General features: G+C 37.8%; 1 protein-coding gene across 2 annotated transcripts in view; it reads right to left on the bottom strand.

Moving 5' to 3' along the window:
• Positions 1 to 212: 212 nt before the first annotated feature.
• Positions 213 to 22,563, bottom strand: part of WARS2 (tryptophanyl tRNA synthetase 2, mitochondrial) — a 42,483-nt gene continuing 20,132 nt past the window's right edge. For both annotated transcript variants that reach the window (XM_030959918.1, XM_030959927.1), the window contains exons 2-7: positions 21,858 to 22,115; positions 10,706 to 10,786; positions 8,893 to 8,978; positions 6,159 to 6,277; positions 3,405 to 4,186; positions 213 to 2,274 (exon numbers count right to left, since the gene is read on the bottom strand). In XM_030959918.1, the coding sequence (XP_030815778.1) occupies positions 3,738 to 4,186; positions 6,159 to 6,277; positions 8,893 to 8,978; positions 10,706 to 10,786; positions 21,858 to 22,115 (993 nt within the window). In that variant the 3' untranslated portion in view covers positions 213 to 2,274; positions 3,405 to 3,737. The remainder of the gene's footprint in view (positions 2,275 to 3,404; positions 4,187 to 6,158; positions 6,278 to 8,892; positions 8,979 to 10,705; positions 10,787 to 21,857; positions 22,116 to 22,563) is intronic.

Genomic DNA, 22,563 nt, shown 5'->3' with positions numbered 1-22,563 from the left:
AGTATAACTACAATATCCATGCACTCCAGCTATTTGAGGCAGGGACATAGGCTGGGAGCAGTCCCAGAGTTAATTTATGGGGCCAACCATCATTTGGAATCTCTGCTGCAGAAAACATTGTTCCTGAATCTAAAATTCTCAGTAAACCCTGTACTCTAAACTGAAAGCACAGAGCTGAGACTCAGTATGTGATATTATGACTTCCTAGGAACAACCAGCTGGAAAAATGAATGTCTCAAGTGTATAAATGTTTTTGTTAGATTTTTGAAAGTAATTCACTGTGTTGTTGATGTTTTATCTCTAAAGGTGAGTGAGTTTTACCAGGAGATGCTATGTCCCATACATATGTAATGGTTGGGATCTGCAGTGGGCCAGGAGCAGTAACATACAGGAATGGCAAAAGAGGAGATTTTGAGTCTAAGGCACAAATTACAGATGTCTTCTAAATAAAGGATCATCGTTTCTGCTTCCTTTTCTTCAGTGAGCAACACAGCATGGGGTAAGGATACCTCTCCACCTTTTGACTCTTTTTATTTCAATTAGGAAAGATACATTTGGACCTTTTTCCCACTCTGTCCTGGAAGAACATCTTACAGTGACTTCCATAATAACACAGGGCATGTCTCTACCACTCTGCAGCTGGGATGAGGAGTGTGCTTCTGCAGAAACTCCCCACCAACTGCACTTCAACTGACATCACAGAGAAGTCTTAGAGGATGTGATTTGGATAAAAACAAACATGAAAATGTGTTTCAGGAGTGCACCTATTTTGTTGCAAACAAACATTAAATCCCCAGCACTAGAGTTTGCATGAAACAAACAACTATGTGAAACAAATTTGTTTTGTGAAACAAATAACTATGAAACATAAGGCATAAATCTTCTCCAACAATTGTTATCAAAACAGCTATTCCAACTCAACTGCACTCCTTAGTAAACATTGCCACAGAACTCTATACAGAATGGGTGTTTATATGACATTCCCAAAGGGAAACAGGGAGGTAGAAGAGGAGAGAGTAGCTTGGAATCAACTCATTGCTTCAAGCTCAGCTAAACCACATGAGTACCAAGACGGTTAACTTTGCAGAAAAAACATGCTCTAAAAAAACTGAAATAGGCAACAGATACCTGTAAACATCTACATTTGTTGTCTCCTCTCAAGGGATTCTAAAGATCATGGTTGTTAATGGAATCAGGATAATTAAACTGGGCAAACACATTTGAGAATTCCTCCACATATTTTGAGAATTCCTCCACAGGAGCAACTAAAATGAAAAGCTTAGTCAGCAATCAGTGTGTTAATATACTCATTTTACACAAGTTTAACTTTTCTGAAGATGAAAAAACATGTATATTTCCTTACTTGAAGGAAATAGGTCAGGCAAATAAGACTTGTTTGACTGATAGGGGAAAGGGAAGGAAAAACCTCCAATGCATTATTGAATTAAAAAGAGGCAAATTAGTGAATCTGCTTGAAACACAGCTAAATATGTAATGCCTTAAACCCCCACCTTTAAAGAAAAGGCTCTTTTGAAGTTTTTTTCCCCTGCTTTACTTACATGATTTTCTGAAAAAGAATCTAACAGTTTTGGGAAGATTGCTCAAAACAGTTTAAGTAACAAACCAAAATCACCCGTTGGTTTCAACCCCTCCCACGAATGCTCCTATTTTCCTTTCACTGCAGAGAAGGTGTGTTGAATTGCAACTCTATATATTAGGTGATTTGAGTATCAGAAGTGTAAAGAGACCTTGAAACTCTAAGTTGTCTGTTGAATATATGCTTCTATCTTTGCTAGTGAAAAAGAGGTACAGGTAGAAACTAGATACACTAGTATTAAAGATTTTCAGAGTCTTCATGAGGACAGTGTTAGCTTTTCCCAAGGTACACACTGTGGGACCTTTGCAGAAATCAATCTATTTAAAGAGCGCCACAGCAAACATTTTATGCCAAGTCAGGAAGCAGCAGTAATTGTGTGCCTTATTTTTTCATCTTAGTGCTCTACTGCAGCTGTTAAACACTGACAAAAGCTTTGTAAAACTATGTAAAAATGTACAGTTATAACATGTTCTTTCCTTATCCACTACAGCTTATTTAAAACCAGGGACAACTTTTGAATATACTTATTCTTTCCAGAGGACATTACCTTAGGCTTGTCTACACTGAGTTTGGTTCCAATCAGTCTGTCTCCATCCACTCTGCTTCTCTAGTCTTGACTAATTCTAGAAGATCTGTCATCATCAAGTTCTTGCATGGCAGTTCTCTTCTTCAGATCCCTAACAAATAAATACAGGTCTCAGCACAGATCTGGAGACACTCAGTTCTCAGCTTTATGTTTTGAAAAATTAAATATTTCTTTCTGAATTAACTCACTATAATTAACTAAATACTGCTTTTTAAAAACCCCAAAACAACCAACCAACCAACTGCACTGTGTAGAACCCCCTCCCCATGTTTTACTAACTCAGGCATGTAAGACTGCCATCTTTCATGACAAATGCCACAGTCATAGCATGGTTATGAGCTGCCAGAGCACAGGATTAACTCAATTTACAGTACAGCAATTTCATACACAGCACCATGAAGTGTAACGACACAGCTAAATATGCTGGCACAGGATCAGTAGGGCTTTCATTACCTTTTAACATGTACTACTACCCCTCCTCAGAACATGGTGTCTCCTTTTGGCAATTCCCCTTTGCCACACATTCCCCAACAGGTGCCACAATCTATGGGTCCGAGTCTGTGGATGTTGGGAGGCCCAAGATCAGGGCAGGCTAACACTGCTCTCCCATCACTACACTTTCTCAAGGCTCAGTAGTGAAGAGTCCATAAAGATCTATTTAACTCTAGTCTGGCTCTGACCTTAGCACAATTTTCTAAAGAAGCGATTTTGTAAACTTTACAGAAAGTTCTCTGATTCTCAACCCAAGATTTCTTTGATTCAGGATAACATCTTCTCTTCTACATCTTTTTTAAAGCAATTCTAGACTTGATGCTGAACTGAAAATCCTGCAGCTGCCTGTTAAACAGAACAGCAGGTGAAACGGGGGCAGCTGAAGCACATGTCATTTCTCACTGAAGCACCTTAGACCTGGCCAGCAGGATGGCACAAATGGCAGAAGTGAAATTCGCTTCATACAAACTACATAGATACAAAAAAATAATTCACACTGAATTTGATGAAACTATAAGGACAAGCAGTAAGTTCCTTCTTCATCATCCTGAGCATTTATTTTTAAGTGTCTGCTTTTATTCTGGTTATCCAAGAACATGTTCAATCACCATATCAAAGCTGAATAACCCCCAGTACGATAAATTGTCCATGTGTAACAACAGCACATACACAGCTAAGTATGTTCTTGAGGGGATTACAAAGCCTTCTGCTAGATTCTGATCACCTTACCTACACTTTAGCTTCTTGCAGTGGTCAATGGAAAAATCCAAAACCCCATACAGGCAACTTTATAATCTGCTTTTGCACAATTTCTTTGTGAATTGTGATTGCTTCTGTCCTCCCTCTTTGACTAGCCAGACAAGCTTAATGCTGGTCCCACAGGAAATACCTGGCTTCATGCACATTTTTTAATGCAATCACCCTCAATGTTCTCCTTGGATCTTCCAGGAAAAAAAGTTTTTGTTTCAAACCAAAATGATTAATAATTAATAAATGATTTTGCTACAAATAACAAAATCTCTGTCCCATGATACAAAAGTCCTTGCAACTACTCAGCAGCTTCTATTGAAATCCCACCAGTCTCCTTATTTCTTGATAGATAGGAGCAGCCAGTTCTTTGGCTTTCTCTGCTCCATCCTCTAAAACCTTTATCAGATGAGACTTGTCTTCCTGGAGTTTCTTGATTTCATTCCTGATGGGTGCAAATTTTTGGATAACGGCCTCTGCTACCACCATTTTGTAGTGAGCAGTGTCGAGACCCGTGGCTTGGTGCAGCACCTCTTTGATGCTCAGCCCCGCCACTGCAGCGTGGATGGACACCAGATTGGAGACACCGGGGCGGGCAGCGGGCTCGTAGGTCACCTCTGAGGTGAAGTCAGTCACAGCTTTGCGAAACTTCAGCACTATTTCATCTGGGCTGTCCGCTATGGTGACAGTGGCTAACTTCTGTGGGTCTGACTTGGACATCTTCGCCGATGGATCTCTGAGGGATTTTATTTTCTTTGTTGTACCTTTAAAAAAAATTATGAGCACAGACAATGGTTTCTTATGACAATTGTTAAGAACAGTGTGCAGCTATATGATTAAGCTGTTTATCCTTGCTCAAAAATGAACTGTGAGCACAACCATGTATGTTCTGTTTAGTCCTTGTGCCCTTCCTGTCCTTCTAAGAAGCCACCTTTCTCCTCTCATAAACTGAATGAAGCCCCTTCCATCTCTCCCATCCTCACTAAGCAGGAACTTCTGCTGGGGCTACTCCTAATATTTTATGTGGCTTACATGCTGATTTCCCCCCAAATTTCTCCCCCACCTATTACTGCACCTTACTGAATGGTTCTGAGCAGTGGAGAAACAGGTTAACTCCACTGGTAAAAAAAAAAATCCTATAACAGTTAATCTCCTTATTTCAGGAAACTCTTCCACTCAAAATCTCTTGGAAATTCTCCTGAATCTCAGTAAAAACAGCTATTAAAATTCTCTAACTCAACACTGACCAGCTCTGTTAGATGTAAAGCACTGTTTAGATAAGAAAGGTGTGGGTGTTGTACAAACTGCTAAGATACATGCATGTACATTAAACAGATAAGTGGCATTAGGAGAATATTGCAAAGTACTTTAACAGCATCAAGCCACATTGCTTCAGTTTTTCACCAAGAAATATCATTCATGGAGTATACCTAAAGTATCATTTATCTACAGAGTACTCATACCAGTTGTTTTTAGACACCTAATACAGCCAACAAAATTACCTGCATACTGCTCATAGATGGCCTATGTACTCAGTGAAAGGATAAGGGTTTTTCCAGCATACAATTCAGAAAGTGCTTTGTTCTGAAATCACCTTTTGGAAGAGTCTTTTCTGCAAACTTGAAAGAGTCTAGGTAATTCAATTGTCTACAGCTACTGAGTCTGAATAGGTCTCTACCTTCTCCATTCATCTAGGATTTTTTGTTGATTTGCATATACTTGTGAGCTTAAGAAGAAATGCTTTTTGGGAGCAAAATGAAATGGTTTTTTTCCTTTTTTTTTTCCCAAATTGAGCTTTTTATTTAACGGTAAACAGTCTCACCTGCATCAGAGGCTACACTCAGCTCCTCTTTATAGTGCTTAGTACTCCATTAGAAACTGTAGCGTTTGCAATCCCTAATATTCTCAAAACACCACTACAGGTCTAACATAATTTTCGTCACTGAGGCTTGAAAATTGAGAAAGGTTTATTACTGCCTGTCTTTTCTAAGGTGAGAGCTCCTTGCCCTTTTGGGGGCGAAGGTCTTTGCTGTGCATTCCTCTACATTACTTACAACAAAGATGCAATGCTTCATCCTTGCCCAATTCTTCACGTTTCTTAGCAAACATGCCATTTGCGCCATCTGACTCCTCCTCACCCCCCGGCCTATGACCTTACAGCTCAAAAATGGCTGAGAAGATTTTCCTTGTAAGTCTTCCTGAGACTAAGATCAAAACCTTAAAGTCTTAACTCTGTGACAAACACATATTGAAATACTCAAGCATATATTAAACACCCTTAAAAAGAATTGGAGCACTGTACATATAAACCAACAGGCTGTTCAGCATCCTTAAAGTAAACATCTCTGACTTGGACACTGAAGAATTCTGCTTGCTAGAGGTCTCTTGCCCTGTTGCTTACATGTCTCCTGAATGAGCAACATGGAATAGAGACCCTACTCTTAAAAAGTCCAGTGCGTGAAGAGCAAGGCTGACTGGCAGCAATAGAGTGCATCTGGCCCCCTGGTCTAGAATACCAGACGTCACGTACATTCCTCAACCATGGATTTCTAAAGCCTTATATCTATCTTGGGAGTTCATTTTCACAGACTCTGGGCTCTTGTTGCCAGTTTTTAATTTTCCACTCCCTTAATATCAGTTTGCCCCCTTTTCTTGGTCCCTGAAACTATTTCCACAATGTTTAAATCCATCTTCAACTTCGAATTGCAGTTAAGGGGAAAAAAATAACCAACTCACTTAAAATGGCTTTGGGCACAGGAAAGAATTCTCCATATTTCTTGTTGAAATGTTGTGCTATATCTTGGGCTAGTTCCAGGTGCAGGACTTGATCTTCTCCAACAGGAACACGTGTTGACCTTTTAATAAAAGACAGACACAGGAAACTCAGCAAAGCTCTCTGGTTCTGCTGAAATGTTACTCAAGACTGTAACAGCTTCTGCCATGACTGAGGGCCAGACTGAGCCAAACACTCAGTCCCAGCTAGATTTGGTGCTGTGGGAGCAAGATCCCAAACTGAACATATTCAAGGATGACTCTGCTTTTTGTGCTGAACTGAAGCACATAACCACGGGCAAAAATAGCCCTTTGTGAAGACATATATGGCAAAGATACCTGTAAGAGCAACTCATTAAACTCAGCTCAAAGAAAGGTTTCTTTAGTATCTCCTGCTGCCTCTTTAGAGATCAAAGAGCACATGTTATAGTGTAAAAAAAAAGTAAGAAAGATCTGCAAGGCATAAAGTGCAAGCAGCTCGTCATGTCAAGTCTCAGGAAAACATAACTGTTGTTGAGAAGTTAGTACTGAGGATGTATCAAGGGAAGGAAAGAAGAGAGTGTTTCTTCTTCATCACAATTGTATAAATCATGTGGTCCAGTGCTTCTATTGTCACAAGTGTTATTAGAGGATTAGAACTGCTGGATTCAAAGGATAATTTGATTTTCTGTATTGAATTAACGGCTTGAATACACTTCTGGAGAGAAACACAATCTGCATCAGAGGACACGAGGAGGTGAAGAATCCATTACTTCCCCTGGTGATTCTTTCCCACAGTTAATCATACTTGCTAAAAATGTATGATTCTTTTAGATGAGGCAGACTTGAAATCTTGCCAGTTTTTGATTACTCTCCCATCCCCCAGCAGATTTTTTTCCTAAGGCTTACGGGGTATTCAGCTATGAATACTGGACATGTTCCAAAATAAGGAAGTTCACCATGCATCTTTTAAGTTCCCAGAAAATTTCAGATCAACATGGTACACTTTCCTTCCAATTCTGAATTACTGGGCTGATATCCAGGAATCAATTTGTCCACCTTTATTCCCAACCAGCCAGCAAGGCAACCTAAAAACAGCTACAGTAGGAATCAATAGGAAATCACAGTGCCCTATAACTGAGAGAAAATCAGTTACCATAATCAATATACTTTAAGCAGGTCAAAAGAAATGCTTCCATATGCCAAAATGGTTCCATATTCACAAAGTTTGCCACTAAACAGAAAACATATTATCTCCATAAAAGTCTCTGCACGATACCTTGCCTTTTTCCTTGCTGGCTTTAAAAAAAAATTCTATTCTGGTGCTATTTTTACTTCTTTCTGTCGTGCATTTACCTTCTGTCCATTTTCCTGTCTCTTTGATCCTTGGTTCATCTGAGCTAGTACTGTTTCTCCCCCTCCTCCAGCTCTAAATTCTACTTCATGACTGATGTTCCCTTCCTGTGCTTCCATTTCTCACCAATTCTTGTTTCTCATATTATTTTGTTTGCATTAAAGCATTTCTTATTAAAGATGTTAAGTCAAGTTTCTTCAAAGAGATATTGTTTCTCTTTCAATTCCTTGTTTTGTGCTCTGGGTGAACAGCCTGCTGTTAATACAGATAGTAGCCAACAAACCACTGGCTTTGCTAAGGAAAGATGAAACACCTGATCTTATTAGAGATGGAAGAGACAGACATGGTTGAGCTCAATCAAAACAATGTGATTTCTGATAAAATTGTCTAAATTTCATTCTTAAATACTTGACACTCAAATCACTCAAATATTTGACAATCAAATGGGACTCACTTCAAATAAAATCATGATATTCAAAATAATTCTGCCTTTTGCTTGCCTCCTGTTATTTTTAGTTAAAATTTAGGTAAATTAGAAATACCATCTCTTGGTCTTTTAACAGTCTTGTTTTCCCTACTATGATCAATTAACATGAGATTTCTCTAGATGCATTTTTCTGAATTCACAACTGGTTAATCTTGGTTAGTTGACCTGACATCCTTGTCCTCAGTTCTGTGTTAATTCTCTGTCCCAATCAATACTCACAAGTTCCTTCAGAACAATGCTACAAAGTACATATGCTCTGAACATAAAAAAAAAATTCATATATGGTGCACTGTCTTCAACATTTACTTACTGAGACAGTTTAAATCATATTATGAAATACAACCAGTAATGACAATGCACTACAAATTCTATTATCCAGGCTACAGGCTTAGGCATGCTGAGTTCCCAGTCCCTCACTACGGGCTGTTTCCACTGCAGCACTAGCCCAGGTACTACAGTCTGCAGTCAATAAGTTACTCTTTTTCATCAGTATGAACTCGCCTACACAAAATCCCCCACTCATATTGGTATGCTACATACAGACAGTTTAAGTACCTCTACAGTACATTGCATAAAATAAAGCATAACTACTTTTTAAAAAGTGTACCAGTGTATTATATATAATTAAAAATCAGTCTGTTATAATTGCCTAAGAATTATTCTCACATGACCAGATTTTTCTCTTTATAGCCCTGTCAGTAGCTTTTTAACCAGGCTAGATTTCAACCAGCCACTTGAGAGTCTGTCATCCATTTCCAATCTTCTGATCTAATCACACCCAGCTCCCCTGCTCAACAATTTAGCATGTTGACCTGACAAGCATTCATTCCAATGTAGCTGAACAGACATTGCCCATGGGCTCACATTCTGCCTCTTACTTGTACAGCAAAATATCTGCTGCTTGAAGCACAGGGTAAGTCAACAAACCAACAGTTCCTTCGCTATTCTGGCTGGCACGCTTCATCTGTTTGGAAAAGAAAAACAGAGAAGAATCACACTTTTGACTAATGGTATCAAGGTCTGTGATTTTAATTAATTAGAATTCTGAATAATTGAGTAATTTATTATGTAGCTCTACAGAAGACAGTGTCATGTAAAATCCACTCCTTATGAATATATTCTGGTTTATATCTTATATTTATGAATTTCTCTACACTGTTCTGATATTCTAGTAAGAAGGGAACACAGGGTTTCTTTTGTTTTCTGTTTGTAACCTTATTAATGGAAATGATTTCAAATGCAAAACCATCATGCTAAGTTATTAAACTTGAATATTACACATAATTCCTATTTTTTAAATAGTGTCTTCAGCAATAAATTTTTGAAACACTTCATAATGGAGATACAAAAAGGTATTAACACCTGTGTTAGAGAGCAAGACACAATGATCACATACAGTCACCAGAATGGCCAGTGACAGCTGGGAGAAGCCAGAACTACAGAGTCCAGTGCTCTCTCCATCAGTTCTCACTGCTCCCCAAAATCCACCTAATGCATTCAAGTCCTTTACTGGTCCCTGATATGGATCACCTAGATCAAGACAGTCAGGCTGCAAACACTAATTCTGTTCTAGCAATGACATATCTGTGTTTTACTTCTAGCAATACTTAAATATACTAACCCCCTTGAAATCTGAATTATTTTATTAGGACTGTTCAAATATATTTAGACTTGTCTCACACTCTCCAACAGATCCTGAATTCTTTCTCCATCTTAAGTGCCTAGAGTTCAGGGAACCTAATTTGCAAAGCCTAGTACCTGTAACACCTATCTGTAGGTCTGGAAAGTCAATCCAGTCAAAGTAGGATTTAAGAGCTTAACTTTAGAACCTCAGGTTTGAAAAGGTTTGCTTTAATCTATGCCATGCATTAACACTGGTTGCTGTATTTAAGTTTTACTGGTTTTATTTAATTAAGAAGGAAAACAGGAAAAAAGAAAACATCTGGAGGTATTTAAGACTGCTCTGAACTCTGCAAGCCCAAACTACTCTTAAATGGTTGGGGTTTTTTTCCCCCTTTTTCAGATACTTCTCTCTCCTGTCTTTTTCTGCTTACTAAATGTCAAAATAAAATACAAGGAACTTAAATGCAAGAACTCTGTTGATGCAGTCAGGCTGATGCAACACGGAGATTAAGATGAACATTTGACACTCATAAAGGCAAACATTTAAGATACAATATCACTCAGCACATTTTTAATATTTATAATTTCTATACTCCTCTTCAAACATATGCCTCTTTTGAACACTCTTCCATAAAATCTACAGAGCAGCCACTCTTTATAGTGGAAAACGAAAAGCTGTTTATGGAACTCCTTAATCAGCAAGGCCCAAGGTTTCCACTGCAATATCTTCCATTACTTTTGCGCTATTAAACAAGCACTGAAATAACACTGAATGTTCTAGCAAAATCAGTTTAATAACAGCAAACAAACCGCCTTTTTAGTACAGTTTTTCTGCAAATCTTTGCCAAAACCACAATTCTGCAGCTTCCAGCAGGAAAATGTTCACTAAGAGGAACAGACCTGGAGAGGTATGTTTTACCCCTTCCACCACAGGACTACAGAATTACTTAAACCTAAAGCAAGAACAACCAAGGTAAAGTTGGTACTTCATAGATGACAAGTATTTCCAGGATAACATTTCTACTCAATTCCCACGAATTTCTTTTAAATTTACCAAACCGTCCATACCTTCCACTGGGGCAAACGTAGCAGACGTGGCACATTAGTTAAGCACCCAAGAATCCAGGCAAGTTCTGCATGCTCAGGAACCTGAAAGTATGAAGTTAGAATCTATTTAAATCTTCCTCCTTTATATGCATATTTTCTCAAAGTCAGTAAGAATAAATTGCATCAAAGACGAGAAAACCATTTATTTCTGTATATTACTTTTTCAGTAAGGTCAAGCGACAAGCTAATGGAAAGTTTTGGACACTGCCAGGATTGAATGCCCTATATTAAAATAGTATAGCAAGGTTTTTGATCCTATCCACTCATATTCTAAACAAGAAAATTCTTTAGCAACAGCAGAGTTGAGCACACATGTAAACTCCTTTGCTTGAATGCTTGATTCACTCTTTGCAACATTGGCAGGTTTGAATCTTTAAGAGCATGCTGTCTCAAAGAGGTTCAAAGCTTCATGCCTGCAATATGATATAACAACCCAGACAGAAGGCAGTAAAAAGTGTTTCTTAACAAGTCAGAACTACTAGGATTATTAATTGCAATTCCTTTGTTGTCACATTTTAAATACAGTAATTTCCTAGCTAGTAGTCATTGGACTACTTTGGTGACCAATGTGTAAAAGTATCCAACCTCCAGACTACAGCTTAGTGGTTTAATATTTCAGGTTGATTCTTTCCCTTCTTTCTGCCTTTCCCACAGATTCAGGGTTTTTATTAATTCCCTCATGCTCATTTGACCTGCAATCTTCTGTGCACAAGACAAAGTGCAACAAAATACTGGAGTAAAATGAACTTCACGGAAAATACTAAGCACAAGACTCCTATTTCATCTAGAAGGAATCACCATCTGGTTGAAAGTGGTTTCTCATTTCTTTCTTCTAGTCACGGACGGAGAGGAGATGGTGCTCTGTTGCACTTGTGTTGACAAGAACCCTCTTTAAAAGCTAGGCAGTCATTGATTCAGCCCTGTCAGATGTTGCTTTCGCAGCCAAGACTGCACGTGTGTTTCACTGGATCAGTGGATTTGACATTACATCAGTAACCAAAACACCAAGTGATCTAAACAGCATTTGTTGGGTTGAATACACAGTTCTTGGTCCTACCAAGTTATACTCACTTCCCATCTTCAAACACACAGTCCTTTCCTAAATATTACTAAAGTGCTGAATATGCTGAAGAAAAAGCCTGATAAAATGGTGACAAAATACATAGAAGTATACCAAAGGGCAGAAATTTCAGCTGGAATAAGATTCAGTACTGAAGGCTAATGAGTCCGCATTCATCATCCAAATTGCTGTATATTGGTGTGTGAATCAGGAGGTTCTAGGCTTAAACCATAAATCATTTGTCAGACTAAATCACAGTTTAAGCTACTGTGTTTTACTTGGCAAGAGGGGCAGGTAATTGCTGCCTTTGGCTGGTCATGGTGCATCTGCTCAAATGTTACTCATTTAGCTATTTTAGTATTTCATCACATTGATTTCACAAATCTGATACAAAGAAACTGGAAGACGTATATGATGATGTATATGACACCAGTAAAATAATGTCTCAGTCTACTTTTCCTTTCACTGAGTAATACCCGTGGATCACAATCAGGAGAAGCCATTCTCCCACACAAACTCCATAAGCTTCTGCTGATGGACCTGATGCAGGTCCATTTAAAACTGCAGGCAAATGTCTTCATTAAACAACCAAAACACAAGAATGTAAGAAATAACTCTGTACTGGATCACAACAAAGGCAATGCAGCCTCATGCTCTATTTCCAGGACTAGCACTTGGGGCAAACACAGGAGCCTACTGCTTCCTACAGTATCTTCCCCTCACACTTCTCCAGCATCCATAATTGTTGCTCTAGGCAATATCAGAAGGTATCATCCCTGGCCCAGTCCTGGTAATGTATCCAGATTCCCCAAGGAATGTGTCTAATCCATTTCTGAACCAGCTGATATTGCCCATTTCACAACCTCATGGAGCAGCAAGCTCCAGAGGCTTAAACCTGATGTGTAAAGAAATAATTTAGCCACTAATGTATCCATGTTTGTTTACTGTCTTTGAATACCACCTGTTTCTTATATTTCACAATTTGGTGAACAATTCCATATCCAGCTTATTCAGTGTTTTTCTGATTTTGTAAACGGTGATTGCATATACGCCTCAGCCTTCTCCTCTTCAACACTGACTTCTGAATATTTCCTTCTTAAGGCAGCTACTCTATCCCCTGCTGCACGAACTCCTCTCCTTTGTATCATATCTAAGTCATTAGTTCATCCTAGAGACTCTAAAACTTCACCCAGTATTCAAAAAATGGGCACACTAAGGTTTTGCATGGTGACAAAACGTCATCTCTGTCTTATTCACAATACCCTTTCTGGTGATGTGGTGATGATGACATATCATTAACTTTTTAAAAAATTGCTTGTGCTGAGCCCATGATTTCAGAGAACTGCCAATGATGACTCCAGGACTTTCTTTCCTGCATTGTGTGAAGAAGGTTTAGAATACTTTTACCCAGATGTTTTAAAATATTTAAAGCTCTTCTACTCCTTATTTGCCTGTCCACTCTGTTTTATGAGTTCTTTTGAAATTCCTTTCCTTGGCATAGCATTTGGCTACACATAAGGACTTAGTATTGCCAGTGAACTTCTGTTCACTACTTTCTTCAGGTCATGAAAGAAAATGTTCACTAGAACTGCTCCCAGCAAGAATCCCTGAGGAACATGACTGCTGACTGCGCCATTCAAATAAAAAAAAAGGGAGCATTACAGCCTATGTGGCTTTCAACAGTGATATGAAAGGAAACAGAGAAGAGAGATCACATATTTGCAAAAATCTACAAAACGATTTTCAGTCGACTCCTATTGTATTAGGTAGTGTTTATTATGCCATCACAAGGAAAACCGTTGTCAGAGAAGCATTGCTTTTCACACAACTTTCATTAAAAAGAGTATGACTGTTAGAGAGGTGTTCTGCTTGCTTTTATAATTTATTTTTTAAAGGAGGTTACCCACAAATTGGACTAGGATTTCAAGAAATAGAAGTATAAAAAGCTCCAATTAATTCAGCCTATTCTGTCTACACTTTAATCAACAAAGAACTCAATTTCTTTTGTATTTTAAAATCTGACAACAACTGTCAGATTTTAAAATACAAACTGTATTTTAAAACTACTGTCCAGAGCTACAATGTACTTCAGGATCACCCAATTTTTCAAAAGAGAACAGATAATAATAACCATAACTCTTTTCCAATGAAGACATAATTTTCTCAGTGTGTCCTCTCTTCCAAGTACATCAGTAGAGAAGTAATACAAATGGTAGAAAACCAGAATTACATCTCCAATTAACAAAACTCACAACCAGTGACAGTCGCTGAACTGTATGTCGAACCAAACTCTAAGAATGTCACAATCACTGGTAATTCTGAAAATCAGCTATCTAATCAATTAAATCCTTCAGGTCAACTTCAGCTACTTTTATGTCCTGAAAAAAATATAATAGTCTGTTTTCAGTATAAACATTATTTTCTTGGGAAATATTTCTTGCAGCCTTGCTGAAAATATTTCCAGGAACAACAGTTTTTAAGTGTTCTATTTATTGTTTCCCTTTATAAAGTCAACTATTTCCCATTTAAAATTTTCCAAAACTTCTTACCCATATCCATATAGCAATCCCCCCTTTTCAGACAGCCCAAATCCTACCCTTTGCTCTTCTCAGTAAATATAGCAAGTTTCTCTCTCTGTTCCTGCTCTGTGCTCTTGCCTATTTTAACAATTTTTGTTTTCTAATCTCACACAAGTCTGTAAAAACCATCAACATTTCTCAAAGGGTTGAGATGGCCACCTCTATGCTATTACCAGGGACACATTTCCTCCTTCAATCTCCATTGCATTAAGCATCCCCCACAACCTGGCTTACTAATCAGTAATCAAAGAGTTATTTCTAGAGTAAACTACTTACATTCCTTCCCTGTGGCCTGACAAGGCCAAGGCTGCCTACCCAGATTCCTTTAATTTTTTTAAAGCGCACATATTTAACAGAGGTGACCATTTCCAAATGATAACGAGCAGTTATCTAAAAGGCACAAACACTTCTATTTCTTCACCTGAGCACCCTGCTCCTCCCTTTTTAAAGACAAATAGCTTCTTCATTATTTACTTGTACAGCCATTTGAAGTTATTAAACTCGGGTCACAATTCATACTTGAATCTCTGGAGCTTTATATGCTGGAGTACAATCTCAGGCTTTCTTCCTGTAAATCTATTTTTTTGTCCTTGATCCTAGCTATTCCTTACCAAATTATTGTTGATATTCCCTTGCCACAGCCAATGATACATACATGGAAAACAGTAGCTGCTTTTAGTCCAAATAATTCTACATGACTTTTTATGATGAAACATACAGCTGAGGAAGACAGCAAGCTGTGAGATTCAAGAACAGTGGGAGAGGCATGAATAGTGGAAGGAGATTTGAAAGCAGGCAAATCAGTGACATTGCGCCTCAGCTTTCTGAGGTTATAATACAAAGTTGTGTGTTGGCAGCTGAAGTGGCTTTCTGCAAAAAGAGATGCAGTGTTTTATTTTCAAGATGGACTTCCTCAAGTTGCAACCTATAGCCCTTCTCTGTAAGGCACTGCCAATTTGCTGCATATCTATCATGTGGAAACAGCTTTCCTCAGCAGAGTAACCTCATTAAGGGCTACATTTGAAAGGGGTAGTAAATTTAAAAGATTTAATTTTGATAGAGTACAAGCAAAGTCTCAGGAGGTAATTTGGATAGCTGTGTCCTAAAAGAAATTGAAACAGAGAAGGGAAAGAGTCCTACATTTAATAAATTAAACCTTTTCTTAGGACTTTCGTCTCTTCTAGCACCAGTAAGTACCAGTAAGAGCTTCTGCAAAATTCAAGAGGTCCTTTTCAAAAGCAAAGGATGCTTACATTTTTCTTGAATAAGAGATAAGGTTTTATTAATGTGTAAGGTTGCAGGCAATACGTTCAAGATACTTGGCAATGTGTCTCTATATACACAGCTAAAGAACAAAAAAGACCATAAACAAGACAAAAAAATAGACTACTCTTGAATCAAATGTACACAGTGCAGGTACTCTCATGACAGAAAATTTGACACAGTATCCCAAATTCCTGTTCAAAGAAATAATTGACTGGGTAGAATAAGTTTATGGTTACAAAGGCAATATCAGATTTAAAGAACATGTTAAGCAACATATTGAATTGGGGGGTGGTTATCTAGTTATTGTCAGTAAATGTGTTAGTATCTACAGCTTTCACCTTTACCTTGGAACAATTTAGTCACATATCCTTCTTTATATTTGGTTAAAATATACAGAAATAAGATCTGCCTTTCCTTTTTGAAGAACCTGACCAAGAATATTCCTACTGGAATCAAGCTTTACTGGTTATAAACCCCAACAGACCACAGCAATTTGGCCAAAGCACCCTTCCCTCTCCTTTATTTATTATGAAATTAACTTATTTTCAGAAACGTTCTCCTACTATAACCCACAATACTGTTTGAAAAATCAGTCTAGTGTGTCCAGAAGACTGGTGAAGAGAGGAAAATATAACAGCTACATAATAGTATGAGATGAAGAAGGTAAATTAAGGTAGAAAAGAAAAAAAAAAAAAAAAGAGAAATCCCAGTGAACCATGACTTTCATTCCCACTGAGCTCTAGTTATGTCTAGTCCAGTCCATGGGAGAGAAAACAGAGGAATGAGAGAAGCAGAATAATTTTCTAAATTAAACAGTCACATACTTCCTCTTATGACAGGAAGTTTTCAATGGACCATGCTAAATTAATGTACTTTAATGAATTTATAAGCTATGATGCAATAGAAGCTTTTCAGCCCCTCTGAAAATTGGACAAGGGGTAGCGTGAATCCATTCAAACTCTGCCCACAAAACAAAGCAGATGGATACTTCTGGAAAATAACAGCAGTGAAACAGTGCACACATTTATATCATTGTATTTTGGCTTTTGGAGTTAAGGCTAAGACAAATTTGCAAATTCCCACCTCCCAGAGTTACTGCCTCAATTTGCTTGCACACTGCAAGAATACTGCAGCTGATTATACCCAGAAAATAAATCAGCCTACCCAGAAGGATGAAAACTGCAATTTTCCGCCCAGAAACGGAACATTATGTTGTCCAGAAACTCACAGGACTCCTCAGAGAAGTGCTCATGCAGCGTATCAAGCACTGCCTGCTGAATTAACTCTGATGGAATTTTAGTTTCCCTTGGGACATTTAGCATGTGTCTGCTACAATAGATAGGTGGACAGGAAGAACAGCCCGAGACCACATAAAAGCAAAATAAGTTTCCAATATTGTTTTGACTGTGAAGCAGATGAGATACAAGATGGTTATGGGTAAGAACTGAAATGTGTAGTGTACCCACCATGAATCAGAGAAAATGGGTTATATCATATAAGTTTACCATGTGTGCAGATTGCATACTGTCTTCCTTATTTACCCCCCCACAGTCCTTTTTGGTTTTAATAAAAGATCTAAGTTTTATGAAAGATGACTGTTACAGCTTTTATCAGTTATAGTACAATTTAAGGAATATATTTTCTGTTTCTTCTAATATCTCTCATGATATGTTGTATAAGTCATTATTCCATAACTTCTTTTTTATGCCCCCTAGGCAAAGGCAGCCACTTAAAGCATATCTTGACATTATTTTCTCTAAGAGGGTTTCATACATCTTGCAGCTGTACTCCAAATAAAAATGCACTATTTTGAAAAATGCAATTATTTTTATTTTTTATTCTTACTAAAATTGTCACTTTTCTATAACTTTCTACTTGAGAAAATATAATTAAACAAGCTGTAATGAAAGAGCTTCTCTCATTGGGAGGCCATTTTACTGTCCAACATACACCACAATTGTTTTTCTAGATATTCTAATTAAATGTGCTTGTTTATAACCCTTCACAGACAATGTGGTTCCAAACACTACACTAATTATTCATTGCATCCTTCTTGCTTCTAAATATTTTCAAGTTATCATCACTTGTTCTTTGTAGCCACTACTTCCCCAGGCTGGAGTTCAAGTTTTTATATGGTAATGGAAGTGTGGGAGATATTTGTTGAACTGCAACGTATTAAGACCAAATATACAGCCAGCCATTAACTTACTGTTTGTACATGCTTTAAAACAATATAATCTATAAATGGTAAATTCTGAAGCATACAAAACTAATTTTCATCCAACTAGCACTTTCCATTTATAGGTAATTTAGCTGTAAATCCAATACAAAAAAACATAGGCCATATGCTCTCTAAAAATACAATAAAAAACTTGCCTATGCAAAATTTCTGTCACTTTTATTTAATTTTAGTTGAAAGGTGAGGACATCACTGAAATCTGTTCTGGGATTCCAAATGTGCCTCACCTGTATCCTTATCATAACAGGATCTTTTGGACCTAGTATAACCATGAGAGGTATCTGTTCTCATCAGACTTTCTCCCAGCAGTCAGTCTGTGATCCGTATTGTTCAGCCTTTTGCCACTTGCTTGTATTGAAAAGGATGATAAAGTATGTGAAAACTCTGGAGGCAGGTATTTCAGATATCACTGGATTAGAGATTTGAAAAAGAGCCTAAGTAAGTAAAATAAATGAAACCCTTACCAAAAGGCACAGGCCTTTTGAGAAACCAAGTAGCATTATATTTTTTCACACATGGCCAACATATTCCAGAGAAGCAACACAAACAGCAAAATACAGAAAGAGTAAGCCAAACAAACAAGTAAAGAACAATAAAAACCAAGCCCTTCTCAGCAATTCTAAACCACTCTTGCCCAGTGTAATCCAGAGAAAGTGAGAGGACATAACAGCATTTACATGAATGAATGCATGAGCAATTCCCTTAGTGGGGTGTACCACTACTAGCACACTTCTGTAGTGCAAGAATTTCATTCTACTTTAATGCTACAGAATCAGGGTACAGAAAAAGTCATTAGTTGTGGTGGGTTTTGGTGATTAAAACTAGAAGTTCATAAACAATACAATTTTTTGCATGATGTTTGTTTAAAAAAATGAACAGAAATGTGATTCGGGAATAATTAAAGAAACATTCCTGTGATCTACAGATTTGGTAATTTTCTAGATAGAACTCAAAATACAACAATAATTACAGCATGCTAAGCTACTGAGAATTCTCATTCAGCAGTTTGATCTGCTATGGAAAAAACCTGCTCTGTCCATAATTAAATACCTAATCCAGTTTTCTATTTGTGGCTGGATTTTCACTGCTTTCCTGCTATCTCTGGAAGTACACACCTATTTCAGTATACAATCAGTTTTGGTCACTTTACACCTCAGCCAAATGTTTGTAAACAAAAGTGGGACTCTTTTAGACCACCCCTGGAGACTGCTACAGTGGCTGAAAAGGAGGTCAGCTCCTTTTTTTCTTGAAATCCGAGAAATTTCCAATCAAAATCCAGCAATAAACTTTCTTGATTAGCAATAGCTGTAATCCATCTTACACCTTCATTTTCAGGAACAATCATCTCGATATTATGACATTCCATAACGTACTATTTCATTATCATGCTAAAACAATAATCACATTAGCAAGGTTCCTGTCTCCTTTCCTCACATCAAGAGCTACATGCAGATACTCCTTTTAATTGCTTCCAGAGAAACATCTGGTGCTGCCTGTAAATGTAACAGATCACAGTGCATCTCCGGGTATACCTGACCACTTCATACAGCTTGCACAGACTTGGTTTGGGGAAGCTGACTTCAGCCTGAATCAGTCCTGAAACAGTCTATATTCACAAACAACTGTAATAGTTCTTCTGATTGCAGCATGACAATGAGCTTTCAAAAATATGCTAGAATCAGTCACTTCTTAAAGTTGTATGGATACTTGTGTGGTAAGTAAGAATAACATTCAATACAAGGTTTAGATTTAATAAGAACAATGACCATTAGATCTGGACAGATAAGGACACAGAAAAATGAAGGTAAAAAGGCAAATTAAAGTCTATTTAACTGAGGCCAGCCTAACCACCATAAGGAAAATCAGAATCATATTTGGTGAAAACTTTTGTTTGATAAAGCTGAATATGTTCAAGTTTAGCTATCTTAGGTTTTCATTGGTTTTTGACTGTATTGGTACTGTAGAAGCACTGCACAAAGATTCATCATTTCCTGAGTCTGACACTTTCTCTTTGGGGGTTCAAAGATTCAATCTCTGCATTATTATATTTTGAAAGATACAACATACTTTCTGTGGTGGAGTGCAATGTAAGATCCTCACAGATAATCTGCTGCCTTCAAGGGAAGCCTGAGTGTTTTAGCAAGACCTTGAACAGCACAAGTTTAGCTTTTAGACCAGTAGGAATATAAGAAAAGCAACACTGGACCAGATCAAATATCCACCTCTGACAGCAACCAACAAAAAAAAAATGAATGTAAGCACAGAAAAGCATGGATACCCTCCCATCTGTGGTTTCACCACTTCCTGTAGAGGTGACTGCTCAGATATGCAACAGTCCCAAAGCAATTTTTCAGATTAATTTGTCGAGTCCCTTTTTGAATTCATATAAATTTCAGCATGCACTGTATTCTGTGTCATGGGGTTTTGTAGCCCAGTTGTGGATTTTGTGAAATGCATTGTTATGCTTGTGTTAAATCTTCCAGGTTTTAACTTGTTTCGATGTTTGTCAGTTCACATTCTTCAGTGGACAAAACCATTTCTCCATATCAATAGCAGTTTTATAAACCTTCACTTTATTCCTCTCTAACCATAACCTGCAAAGCATTTATCCTTCATGCTGAAGAGTCCTCTCTGTGTATCTAGTCACTGATCCTGTGTTGTAACTAATTGAATTGTTAAGTTGCTTGAAAACAAGAAAAAAACCTCTCTAGACTGGTTTTTACTGCATCATTGGCTTGGAACTCACCTTGCGATTATTCCACTAATGACTTCATCATTCTAAGCTGACAAGTCAGAGTACAGGAAAATGAAAACAAAAAAAAAAAGTAAATATGTTACCCAAGCTGGTAACATATTTAAAATGATAAACAAATATGAAAAAAATGGGGTGAATTTATTTAAACATATTTCCAGTAGAATTCTGAGCTCATCTATTTAGACTGGTTTTTTAATACAGAGGACAAGTGAAGCAGGAAGTATATCTGTCTTCATCAATTCATTATTCATCAGGGATATAGAGCCATGATTGCCATTTGCAGTTTAACAACTCCAGGAAATTCTGCCTGTAAAGAATCATGTTGAAAGGGAGAATACAATACCATTTCAGCTTGCACTGATAAAATTCAGATCCTGTGTGCACATCACCTTTGCAGTTCTGCTGCAAGGTGGACACCCACTTGTGGGTGTCTTCGCAAGAGCAGAAGCTATGATACATCTGTGTCTGTAGAAATTATAGAAGTTTGTCAGTTTAGAGTCAGTAACAGAAAGTTCATTAAGCAAGAAACTAAGTTGAGTTCCAGGAAAATATAACATATGCTAACTGTAGGCCAAGTGGGAAGGTAAGCCCAGTACCCCTTGGGGTAGTCAAGAGAAGCACATGGTTTACATAAGAATTACCAGATCAGAGGGAAAAGTGTCTGCATGAAAAGGAGGTTATAGCAAAGAAGGGAAAATAAGCCCCAGAGATGTAACCTCCTGACGATCACAGTGGAACTGATACAAAACTTACCATGTTAATCACCTGTTACTTTGTGATTACTGTGCAGCTGGCAGAATAAGCGGCAAGAGCTGATACAAAAGCATAGAAACATGTTTTCCTTACCTTTATGGTTCCACAGGCCATGTTTATGCATTTATGAGTTAATGTTTCGTGACTAAAGTGATGCAGAGACAAATTAGTGGTCTTCTAAGAGGTCTTTGAAGTATATTACTCATAACCTGTACAAACTCCTAGCTCTGCTTCAGAAATTTACAGTGTACTTATCCCTAAATGGGCTTCTCAGTCATGGCTGCAGCATTCAAAATTTCAAAACTGCAGCAAGGGGTAAGTTTAAAATCCAACACTGCTAACATTTTCTAGGACCACCAACACAAACACGATAAAGGAGTTCAGCAATGCTACACTCACTCATTAAGATCTGTGGAAAGCCACTTAATCAGAAACAAATCCAACACAACAGGAGCACTCACCAGCGACTGCCGGAATAGGAGACACTTCTTGGGGTCAATTCCACAGGCAAGGATGGCAGCAGTGGTGTCCAGGATGTTCTGGCGCAGGACAGCTGGTTCCTTGGGCATGGTGAAAGAGTGCATGTCCATAATGCTATAGAGCACTGAGCTGCACTCTTCCTGCAGATTCACCCAGTTCTGAATGGCTCCAAGGTAGTTACCCAGATGAGGGGTCCCAGTTGGCTGGATACCAGAGAAAATCCGATCCATGACCATGTTCTGTGACAAAGCATTGACAAGATTAACACACACTTTTTTTTGAGAGATTATTTTATAAAGTAATTTAAAAAGCCTCATTTATGCCTGTCTCTTCTCCCCACCTGTCAGTGTATTAATGTATAAATGACCTCAACACCAATAATGGCAGTAAGTCAGTTAAATACTCTATCTTACAGCAGAGAGATTAACAACTACCATAATTTTAATCTGTCAGACTGCATATGCAAAAAAAAAAACAAACCAGCTGTAAATAAGATTGGTGAAAAGCTGGTCTCAGAAAGCAAGTGGTAGATTCTTTAATTTCTTTCGCACCAAAGCTGTATGTTTCTCTTTAGTTTCTCTATCCACACTTCAGTTTCTATATCCACTCTTATATAGAAACTTAGGGTCACAGAGCAGAGAAATTCAAACATTTTTGTTGTAAACTCATGCAATGTTACAGTAGATT

The sequence above is a fragment of the Camarhynchus parvulus genome, chromosome 1 (genome assembly GCF_901933205.1).
Source record: "Camarhynchus parvulus chromosome 1, STF_HiC, whole genome shotgun sequence".
In the NCBI taxonomy this organism is placed as follows: Eukaryota; Metazoa; Chordata; class Aves; order Passeriformes; family Thraupidae; genus Camarhynchus; species Camarhynchus parvulus.
This window is presented reverse-complemented; position numbering and strand designations above follow the sequence as displayed.